Source organism: Solanum verrucosum, unplaced genomic scaffold (genome assembly GCF_900185275.1).
Source record: "Solanum verrucosum unplaced genomic scaffold, falcon-dt-bn FXZP01000047.1, whole genome shotgun sequence".
NCBI lineage: Eukaryota > Viridiplantae > Streptophyta > Magnoliopsida > Solanales > Solanaceae > Solanum > Solanum verrucosum.
In genome coordinates, this window is record NW_026020155.1 from 875068 (window position 1) to 887083 (window position 12016).

General features: G+C 36.7%; 1 protein-coding gene across 1 annotated transcript in view; it reads right to left on the bottom strand.

The window, feature by feature from the left end:
- Window positions 1–11695, bottom strand: part of LOC125828312 (cleavage and polyadenylation specificity factor subunit 1) — a 47916-nt gene extending 36221 nt beyond the window's left edge. The window contains exons 1-11 of the mRNA XM_049507625.1: window positions 11326–11695; window positions 11083–11229; window positions 10381–10534; window positions 9256–9388; window positions 6092–6237; window positions 4480–4575; window positions 4327–4379; window positions 2331–2462; window positions 1972–2023; window positions 1733–1852; window positions 991–1125 (exon numbers count right to left, since the gene is read on the bottom strand). Of these exons, the coding sequence (XP_049363582.1) occupies window positions 991–1125; window positions 1733–1852; window positions 1972–2023; window positions 2331–2462; window positions 4327–4379; window positions 4480–4575; window positions 6092–6237; window positions 9256–9388; window positions 10381–10534; window positions 11083–11229; window positions 11326–11633 (1476 nt within the window). The 5' untranslated portion in view covers window positions 11634–11695. The remainder of the gene's footprint in view (window positions 1–990; window positions 1126–1732; window positions 1853–1971; window positions 2024–2330; window positions 2463–4326; window positions 4380–4479; window positions 4576–6091; window positions 6238–9255; window positions 9389–10380; window positions 10535–11082; window positions 11230–11325) is intronic.
- Between the last annotated feature and the right edge of the window lie 321 nt (window positions 11696–12016).

The window sequence follows — 12016 nt, forward strand, 5'->3', positions numbered from 1 at the left end:
TTATTTTAGTGAATAGAAGTAAAATCAAGAATGGGTTTATCTTTCCATACTAAGACTTAAGTTGATGATTTGATGAACTTATACTTCATTATGAGTAGGGGTGGTAAAATGGGTAAAATATATGGTTATCTGCTCAATTCAACCATTTTTAAATGAGTTAGTCATCCAATCATTTAAAAGTGGGTCAAATATGGATCAACCCATTTATCCACCACAAAATATGGATAACTCATGGGTATCCACCAATTGCACTCTCCTTAAAGTATGTAAGAGTGTAGACCCTCAACAAAGTACACTTACAATAGCTATATTTGGTATGAAGAGAAAGATCTTTAAAAAAACAATTTTCAGTTTCCTCACGTTTGGTAGGCTCAAATATTTTTCAAAGACTATTTTCCTTGAATTTAAGAAAAAACCTCCCTTCAATAAGGAAAATATGACTTCTTTAAACCTCACCTTCCGAAACGGGTCCAGACATTGAACACTACCCTGACTCCCAATTCCAACCCGAGACCCGGATTTTGGCCTCCTGACATAGACTCAAGACCACTCATTTACCAAAAAAATATTTCCTAGGAGAACATGAAAATACTTTCCTTCATACCAAACACACCCTAAAAAGAGAAATACTTATTATCCGTACCAAATATGGGTCGAGTCGGATATTTTCTCTGTTTTCACCTAACTCATTTTCGACCAACCCATTTTCGACTTGGCCCACCAATCCCCTAACTATAAGCAATATATATACATATATATATTCTTCATAGTGTGTTGTTTTCCAGTGAAGCCCATGCTTTTAGTGTGCTTGACGCTTTAGCGCTTTTTTGTGCTTTACTCTTTTGACAACACTGCTTACAAAATTATCAAATGATGTCACCCGAGTGCAAAAATGTACTTGATACAAAAACATGTTCTTGTCATTTTACTAATTATCCTCAATTAAAATCATATATCATAACAGAATAGTTTGCAGAGAACATAATTCACCTGTGCTGATTGTGCATTATTTGGAGCTGTTCCATACAAGGAAAGCTCTTCACCATTAATCATGTCTTGCAATGCGTCCGAGGATGACATTCTTAGCCTCTTTGCAGAAGGAGCATCACTTTCAATATCTCCAACCTACACATGTAGAATAGCAATAGGTTTCCAGAAAACAAAGTCAGTACCACTGGATGAGAGGCAGAAAGGCAAGAAATGAGTAGAACCAACCCTTAGTAGGCGAAGAGCAACTGGAAAAGGCTGCTAGCCTACTAATACCCCCATGGACTGAGGAGCTTAAACGACTAGGAATAGTAACACCCTCGATGAATGTGTATCATTTTAAATGTTCTTTCTAACATATTACTTTCATTACAAGTAAAAATAGTTCAAATTATAAAGCAAAATAATTTTCAAGTAATAATTTTCAAGAAAAATAAAAAGAATAGGAGAGAGTAAGCAAAAGGTAGGGACTGCAGTATTGATGAGCCATATATTTTTTTATGACGGCAGTGGGATCATTGGAGCAACCTGGTGTAAAGCATTCAGGAAAAAGAAAATGAACAAAGATAGCTAATCAAAAGGGTATAAATTTATAATGTAGGTATAAAAAAACAGAGTGCGTATAAGTAAGGAATATGCAGAAGAAGAAGAAGAAGAAGCAGAAGAAGAAGAAGAAGAAGAAGAAGAAAAAAAGGTACCAGCTAAAAAATCAGGAAGCTACTTCAGCAAAAATCAGGACACAAACCTCTTCCTGCTCCCCAGGAGGCAAATTTGACCCTCCAAGACCACAAGAAAATTGCACGAGCAAACTATCACCAAGGCGACTGCCCAAAAAGAATAATGAGTCTCCAATTGTTGTAATTCCCTAAAAATACAAGAAAAACGTTTAATAAATAAATAAACACACACATAAACACCCTAGATAATATATGTATGTGTGTGTGTGTGTGTGTGTGTGTATATAGAATTCAAGAGGTCGCCAACCGATGTAAGTACTGAAGCTCTTGATTTTGAAAGGTCGAGCTTTTGGACAATTCTGCAAAATAATTAAAATAAATTCAAAATCCCAGTTCATCTCTTCAAAGTCTAGGTAATAGACGATTAACAGTGTAAAAATGTCGTAAAGCCAGAAAATTTCGTGACTCCTGATGATAAGTAATAAAACTGTATATGTTCAACTAGATTACCACTTAGATTCAATGTATCAGGATAAGAAAGAATGTTGTCTCAACTCTCAAGTCAACAAAATAAACAAGTCTCGAAAAAACAAAAAATGCAAATAGTGATGAGTTCCTGATTTCCAGTTCCTAAAATTAGTGGATAACAGGATGAAAAGACATTACCTCCCATCATATATAATCGTTAGAAGAAGTAGTTCGCCTGTTTTTGTCGACAGCATTGCCACATCACTTGTTAACCAAGTTGCATTAGCTGCATCTAACTCCACATTAAAAGATGATCTTGGCATTTCTTGACTGAAAGTAATCGCAAGGACGTATTACAAAATTAGATACAGGTTTGGGACCTATTCTCATTGTAGGAACTAAACAAATCAACACACTGCATTGAATGAGCAATCAAAGGAATGGATCTGCGCACAATTACTAAAGAAAAGGTAAAGAGCATGAAAATGGCATCAAAGAACAGCACTTATAGTGGAGTACAAATGAAACCAAATTAAATGTAAAAAGAAAGTTGTAAATCAGAAACAGCAAGCACATAGAAAATATCATAGCTGCAAAATGGGCAGTTTGGATGACAAAACACATAAAAATGAATCTAATTCATTTAACAATTCGAAGATCAATTCAAATATGACAAATCCATAGACTACCTGTGAGAATTAGGCCTTATGAAGCAAACAACCACCATTTTCAAGACCATTATAGCTGTTAAAAGTCCCACACTTGTTAAGGATACAATGATTGTCTCTCCCTATATGATTTGGACAATCATTGCCTTGTGAGCTAACATTTAGCGCTAAGTTAAGCTTAAGATTCAGTTCTTTAAATGTAGCAAAGTTAGAACCATCCCTACCAATCCTTGCTCTTGGTTGACCCAATGTTGAACCCTATGCTATGTTGTCTACGTTCCAAGATGTCCATACCTGGAAGTGCAAGTATATAGGTTGACAGCATGGATTGTTGTCTTCCTATATCGTTTCTGGCAATCTTTGTAAAACCCCATAATTTTGAACGTTTATTCAGGCTAATTATAGCTTTAATGAAGTAAGAAAAGAAGCATGGAGGTGTATGAGAACCACAGCCCACACAAGGGTATCAAAGACTTTGGAGTATGTGAAAAACATTATTGTGTGTCGGAACCAGCCTGTGCACTTACTGCGCTATAGCACACTTGAGAGTGCATCAGAGGTAGCTCACAGCCAAAATTGTGCACTAGCGCACGTAGCTGCGCAGCAGCACACCTGGGAAAGTCTATAGGTATTGAACCAGGATTTTTGGTTCAAAAACAAAACCCCAGGCTAGGGCACGACTTGGAAGTCATTCTTTTATCCCAAAATTTTTTACCAACATCGAGGTAAGTTTTTAACAGCGTTTTGGTGTAATTACAATTCTTATGCTAGCCCTAACATTAGAATCCTTGGAAAAAAATTTAGATTTGCAAGAGAACTAAGAAAAACAAAAAGGGGCTAAGCTAGGATTTGAACTAAAAAGGCAAAAGGTAATGCCTTCACCCCATATTTAAATGTTGTTATGAGTTGAGATTATAAAGGGTGTTAGGGATATGAAAAACACTACAAAGTTAGAAACTTACATGAAACCTAGATGTTGAACTTCATAAAGTTGAGATTCTTCAGTAAAGGAGAAACAAGTGACTATAGATATTGTTGAACTCTAAAAGAGTATGAATTGATATGGCATAATGTTACCCATTTAGATGGTGGGTCGTTGACGTGTTTGGATTGAGTTGGAGCACACATTGTTCATAAGGAAGAAAGTGAGGTGGGTTAAGATATGTCTTCACTAATGCTATTTTCTCACAATGGCATGCCTTTAAAGTGTTCAATTAAATGTTCTAGAGTGCAACGTATGTGTGAGAAAGTATTGGAGAAGAATATTATTGAATTGTGTCTGAAAGGAGCATCTATAGTAGTTTTACTCTTAAATTGATTGTATCAAGCCACCTTGTTACCGAGGTATTTAGCCTTATGTTCCCCTCCCACTCGTAACCTCTCTACTAATAAACATGGTACAAGTTTATGCCAAACTCCCACACCACACACACACACACAACAGGGGGTGAAAGCCTGGGTGAATGATTTTTGTAAGCAAAAAAAGAGAGGGAGAGGGCGGAGATACTGAGAGCTCAGGAAGAAACCTGTTATCACCAAAGAAGGCAAAATTGTTCAACGCCAACGAACAAGAAGATGACTGCAAAATAGGCAGATCAAAGTCAGCACATGAAACATAGTACCAAAAAGTTGTAAGAATATCATGAAGGAATAAGCAGTGTGTCACGAAGATAACAGACCTGGCTATGATAATGGATAGTGTTTGCACCAATTACAAGTACTCCACCAATAGGAGATGGCACAGCAAGAAGTTTATATGCATCATGAGGAAGATTCTGGAGAAAAAAAAAAGTAAATGAAGTCTACTGTAGGAAATATATAATTAAATGGAGTAAGGTTCAAGCAAACATTGATAGTTATCAGAAGTGAGCATGTCAAAGTCTTGAAATGAGAAATTAAAATGAATGTCGTCTTAGTGACACAGTTCAGCACAGGTTGTGAAGAGGCAAGAAGAACATGAGAGAGGAAAAACTTAAGGAAAATGGAAAACAATTCGGATAATAGAAACAAAGAGTTAATACAACATTTAACTCAGCCTAAGATGTCATAAAACCAACAGCAGGCTGAAGTTCTCTCTAGAAAATGAAACAGCAAGTTCACCGTTGTACATTTTCTAAAGTTGCAGAATAGAAATGCCATAATTCTGGTAGGTGTACATGGGATAAGGATATGATAATTCCGGGATAGGATTTGGGATTAACTTTACCTCATGTTTAGTTTGAGGTATTAGCTAATCCCATATAGTATCCCACCATTTGTGCTAAAATGGTGGGATTGCTATCCCGTATAGAAGGTGGGATAAAATAATCACATGGGATATCCTAGCTTATCCTATCCCGCATACCAAACGACCCCTTTAAAGAGGTAAAGTACTTTTGCATTATTCTCGTCAAATATTTTTTGTGAAATTTCATGATATATATTTGAATCATCAGCCTTTTAGTACCCGCTGTCCACCAAATCAACTCTCTCGTGATAAGTTGGAATCACATTTTCATTACCGAGGCCATGTTTGAAACATCTTGTGCTCCACACTATAGAACCTTAAGCTCAAAATTACTGTTTAACAGACTTAACAAAACAAAGGAAACAAATCAAAAATAAAATAAATTCATTGTTCTTTTGCTAAGTAATGTGGTTTACTGTTGTACTGCAGGAAACAAAAGATGAGAAATATTTGCACCACAGGAAATGACTAATCAGTGGCAACAACAAAGTTACTCTCAGGTTTAGGTTGTTTTCTTTTCTTTTTTGACAAGTTAACAAGTTGTATTAACATTTGGGCGAAAAAAGTGCATGTATACCAAAGGTATTCCAAAAGGTAGAAAACTACAAAACAAAATGGTTTTCTATAAACTTCACCAATCTTCTCTACAAACTGGTACTCCATGGATGCACCAAAAAGAAATTAGGGATAAGAGACTACTTCTCAATTTTAGAAAGTTCAACTCTATACCTTAATGTAATTAGACTGACAAAAAGAAAACACAATAAAGAAGGAAGACAAACAAGATCAAAAGAAGTACTATGAGCTAAAGGTTGCATCAAGTGTAATTACAGTGATACCTCAATGAAACAGAAGGGGTAGGACTTTTTAACTTTAGCAGCATTCTTGACCTTATTTCCCTCAACAAACCCAAACCCCAAAATAGAAAGAACTGTGATACAGTCATCATCAAGAAATAGCTCTTACTGGAGTGATCTCCTTTCTTTGTTGCCTCTTCTCTCTCTGCTTCAAGCTAATAAGAATATATATAAATAATGCTGGCAACAAAGATCATTGTAACTTACAGCGGCTGACCATATCAGTGGATGCTGCTTCAACGTTGTACTAATACTAAAGGCAGAGACCATACAAGTATGGTGTTTCCAAGAGACGCGCCCAGACCAAGTGAGTTCCCGTTCATGAAGGATAACCATGACAGGCTCAATATAACCTGCATAAAGGCACATTTCAAAGTTCAAACTGGCTACAGTGGTAACTGCAGATGGTGGATGTGAGAAATATAGGAGAAGAATATTATTGAATTGTGCGTCTACATTACATTGAGACCTATCTATAGACACTACATTAGACTCCTTTTCTAACTAGGACACTACATTATAATCCTTTTCCAAGTAGGATTCTATATACTATTTCTATTCCTATTCCTATTCTAAGTACGATTGTATATATTATTCATATTTCTACTCTTATATTAACAGTGGACATTTAAGATAAGCTTTAAGATTTGAAGGCCGACATGGACTTCTGTTAGAAAATAAAATAGGCCAAATTACATAGGAAGCTCCCTAAACTTGTCCAGATATTTCATTTAGACACCTCAACTAAGTACTCAACCTATTAAACACATGAATTGTATGTGTCAATTGAACAAACCTCGGTGATGGAAAGTCTCGTGTAACGTACCTGAGCTTTAGCTGGAAAATTTTTAATTTTGCTGGAGAATTAGATTTCCGTTCTTCTCCAATATTTCTTTATTTGAGAAAGGTAACATTCGTATGTATTGACTAAAAAACCAGTACATGGGTTGTACTAAAAACCATAATACAACTTATCAACAAAACAGGATATCTGAATCTAAAATCTAAATAGTGCCAAGGATCTCAATAATTGACTCAGTATCCTCTAGGTACATCTGTTTGCACCAGAAACAAAAAAGTTTGATACGGTTCAATTTGATCTTCTGAAGATCACAACTTTTGCTCTCAAAACATCTAGCGTTTCTCTCTCTCCAGATTGTCCACCAGATATATGCTGGGACAGACATGATTTTCCTGTATGGGTGAGGGTACGAAAGAAGATGGCTAATAGGTGATTTCTCGGCAGGACCGGAATGGACATATCATCCGATCGGAGCTTGCTGAGAAAAAGGATTTTCAAGATTCAAAAAGTTCCATGGTAAAAACACATTAAGCTTTGTGAGTGGGTTACCAAATGGAAGAGCTTGAGTTGCACTTTTTTGAAACTGGTAACGTGTGTGTGTGTATATATACATACTAGATATGCACCATAAAAGTGCTACTTACAATTACAAAAACCCAAGCATCTTAAGACTACCCTTTCACAAGGAACTTATCATGTCAACTACTGATTCAGTCTCCTCTACATAGTTTTTTTTATGACCATGGTCCGCACCTCGACTAATTCCACATGATATTTGTCATCTCCCACCAGGTACTAGGTAACTATGTCCACCAAGGCTAGAACATATGGGAAGAATCACCTAATGTTTTTTGTCTCCGCTGAGTTTTGAACCTCTCTGCATAGTTTTTTCTTTCCACCAAAAATGAAACAAAAAAATACCATTCATCTTGACTCTCTGCACAGAACTGCTTTTGTCTTTAAAAATTCTATATCTCCTCTCCTTCCAAATTGTCCACTGTATACAAGTTGGGACAAGTTTCCACCACTTCTTTTGTCACACTGCACTACCATTAGAGTTCCAGCAATTCAATAAATCACAGCTTGTTGCTAGCATAGACCATCTTAGTCCTACCAAGTTCAAAAAAAGTTGCCACAATTGTCCATCTATAGGAGTTAGGACAATGTAGAACTGGACGACTACTATTTTCTCTGGCTTCACCACACATGCAACATCCAAAGCACAGATGAAATCCCCTTCTTCCTGAAGTTTTCCTGAGTGAGACATGCTTTTCTTGCTACAAGCCAAGAAAAACATGAGACTTTGTAAAGGGCCTTGGTCTTCCAGATGAACTTCCATGGCCACGGGTCAAATGTGCATTTTCCCTATTCTGGTAGTTGTATGCAGATTTAACGTAGTAGATTCCATCACTTCCAGGTTTCCAGAATGGCCGAAAGTACCAGTTTTTCCAACGAGCAATTTGTCAACAGAGAAGATTTTTGAGTTTTGAAGACCATCCCATGGTTCAAAATGGCTGATTTTAAACAGAGTTTTATCCGACCATTGGTAGCTGCTGTCTAAGCTGTCAAAAAATTCTTTAAGCATTCCTTTGAACTCTACAGATCTGCAACTTTGCCAGAAAGGGAGAGCACCGGAGCTTTATTCACTCAACTCATTTTCTTTCTTTTTTTTCTTTTCAGATTTTGACTTTTTTCCCTTTGCTAACCTGCTTTTGCCACAGTGAGTTGCATTCACGCATTTTATGTTGTTTAGAATAAGAAAATATGTGTTCAATTGGAACATTTTGAGTATCATTCAGGTGTTTAATAGGTCGATTCTTTAGTTGAGGTGTCTAACTGAAACATCCTGCCATGTTTAGGGAATTCCTATGTATTTGGCCAGTAAAATAATTAGATAGGAAAAGATTAAGATTGTGAAAGAAATAGAAGTCAATTATGTTACCTTTGTCAAAAAAAATAAAAAAAGAAATAGAAGTCAATTAATCTTTTTTTTTTTGAGGCAGGTAACATTAAGTCAATTAATCTTTTTCGCGTCAAATAGAGTTCAACTGAATCAATTTCCATTGTGACAACAACAATCAAAAAAAAAATCTTTGATGACCAGCTGGCACACAATCCAAAATTTGGAGGATATTGGGTCCACCCCTCTACCCTCTTCCACTTAAATACCATGTTTTTGGTTCACAGTAGGGTTGAGACTCATGTGGCATGCACCTACCCCACATATCACAAGCTACACTCTTACAACTAGACAACGCTCTGGAGGCACTAACGAAGTATATTTTCACAGCCAAGAGATATCATTCTACTACAGAAGAGAACAAAAATGTTGGACCAGTCGTGGTGTCTGATAAGAGTTATACAGGTTATAACAAAGTTTATCAGGTGTAAACATTGTGGAAAACAGAACTCCAGTATTGTCTAATTTTCAACCTTAGTTTTATTCTTGTAATACTAGCAAAATCACGACTTTGTCATAGTACTCTCTGAACAGTAATAAGAATCAATGAGGAAGCAAAAAATTTAATTATAAAAAACGATACACAAGAAACAGCTAGGGTATACCTACCATGAAGAAATGTGAAATCCTTGACATGCCTCACATCAAGATCTCGTAAGGTGATGATATATGATGATTCAATGCGAGCTGAGGCACCTCCAGCACTAAAAGCACTGTCCTCACCAGCTAAGCTAGAGTTGACCTAAAATCAGAATACATCACTCGAAAATATAAGCAAATTGTGACGACCCAAACCACATCCATGGAAAGAGAAATAATTCATACATATTGATTTGATCTTTTTAATCACCCAAAAAGAACCCACAGATTTCCCACAACCTTACAACACTTTCACATGATATTCATAATTTTGTTTTTTGATAAAGATGATATTCATAATTTGGTATTGGTGAATTTGTACCAACTTGTGTGCCCCTAAACTATTCCACTGGGAAACATGTCCAACAAACTACCACAAGTTTCCCAAGTGATCTTATCTTTAAACCTAGGAATCCCCGTAGGCAATGGAGCACGGTCCGAAACTCGGTTGGATAATGGGCCCTCCCCTCTACCCTCCAGCAATTAAATACCAGGCTTTTGTCCCAAGCAATCTTGCTCACCAAACTTTAGCAGATAGGCTAACATCCAGTATTGCAGATGTATTCAAACTTGGGATCTCCAAATGGTCACTCTTACGCCTCATCCACTACATCATCCCCTTGGTGACTATGCTAAACACAATACCATACATTAAATCCCCCGCAAATATCAAGAATATACAGACCATTGACAAAGCAAAGCAACTAACACCAAATATGTTTCTTTTTGACTTGATTGAAACAGTTCTTTGTTAGTATTGTGTGTGAAGATTAATCAGCTACCTCATAAATAATATTGGTCAAACTATCCCCTTACGAAACCCAATAAAATAATCAGTCAAAGTACATTATGAAGTAATTTTGATTCAAATTTCGGTAGGTAGTTGTGCATACAAGCCTATAATGGTAACTTTTGAATAAGATAATTGGAAGAAGGCTGGCCAGCAATATCTACCAGTAAATGGTGTGAGCATGATTAGTCCAGAACAGTTAGGGTTTCAGAAGGATTAATTGGGATAGATGCATCTTCAAAACGTTACACAATTTAAACTTCAGGTTAACTAAGGAAAGGAGAGGAAAAACAGCAAAAGAAAACCTCAGCAGCCTTGAGGACTATCATCTGCTGTTCGAAAGCAAAGACACCAGCACATCTCCCCTGCGGATCAACCTTGATAATAGGACCTTTGTCAAATGACTCTCGTCCTCTTTTTAAATGAAACCAGTCTGGACCTTCGAAAAAGTGCATTGAGCTGGAACGAAGGAAGAAAAAGGAGATTCTAATGTAGTTTCTCAGTTTTTCATGCTTAAATAGTAAAGAAACAGGAAGCAAAGGCAAATATACTTAATGTTCAGTGAATGGTTTGAGAATTCATAGGGTAGACGTTTAAAGTTACTATTGTGATGAATCTCATAAAGTTACGATTTCTCCAACTATAAAGCACAAAAAAAAAACATAAGAGCAAGTATGACATTGAACTCATGTTATAGGTAGCCATATAAAAAAAATTGCAGGCTCTTGGATCTTTATTAAGAGCCCATTAAGATATGCATATAGACATGAAAATTGGGTAGCTCTCAGAGTTTTCTAAAACAGAATAACATGGGAGGTGCTTAAAGCTAACAAGTTCACCACCTTGACAAGACGTCAACAATAACTTCATCTTTTTTTTTTCTTGTTTGTGTTTTTTCATTTAATAATTGTGGTGCCTGCCATCTTTGGCACCTCCACTACTCCATTACACATCTTTTCTGTTATTTTGGCTCAATCTCTCATTTAAATGCGTTAGGTGCAGGTTACCTGGTCCGAAGCCCATGAGTGGCATCATCAAACTCAAGAACGGACATTTTAGCATCTTCAAAAGATAAGATAATTGAATCCCTCCTTTTCCCACCATCAGCTCCTCCTGCTGTTATCACACCCATTGAATATATATTTCCATGTAACCTACACATGTTACACAAGAAAAAGACAAGTTTTCGAAACAGTAAAAATATCCAAATAAAACAAATTCATATGATTTGATATTTCAAACTGAAATACCTATAAGTGCAAACGAGCTCAAGTGAAGCAGCAGAAATACCGGCCATAAGGCCACCACGTTTCACTACTTCGGCGGCATCCCTGGATGATGCTTGTTCAACCCTAATCAAGTAAAGTTCAAGCACATTTCCAGCTGAAACAACAAGGTTCGGCATGGGGCCGACTGGCTTGGTGGCTGGCCAATCGGAATCGACGTCGGCTGTCTGAATTTGAGGGGTGATTTCGGCGGCTGAGTGAGTGATAAAGCCGGAGGCGCAATTCTCGATGCCGGTGGGGCAATGCATTGTCTTACACGCCGCGAAACTCATCTCTTTCAGCTTCTACTGCAACCGTTTCTTGGCGAATTGAAGAGTGAAGACTAGGGTTTTTGGGGGGGGAAAGCTTAAACCCTTGTTTTTGGTTTGGCAGGAGGATGAGTGAACTGAAGGTTCAGTGACCGTGAAAATACGTACTTAATTATCAATTTGGTTTGGAAGTCAGCTAGTTTTTCAATGTACAATTGACAAAATTTTAATCATGAGCGTGAAATTTAAGTTTTGAAATATTAAACCAAAAAACAACATATCCAGTGAAATTCCACAAATAAGTTTTGAAGAGCGAAAAATGTACTGAAAATTTTAGTTTTAACATCACAAATAACAACATACCCAGTGAAATTCTATCAGTTAGTTGTGAAGAGTGAAGAATGTAC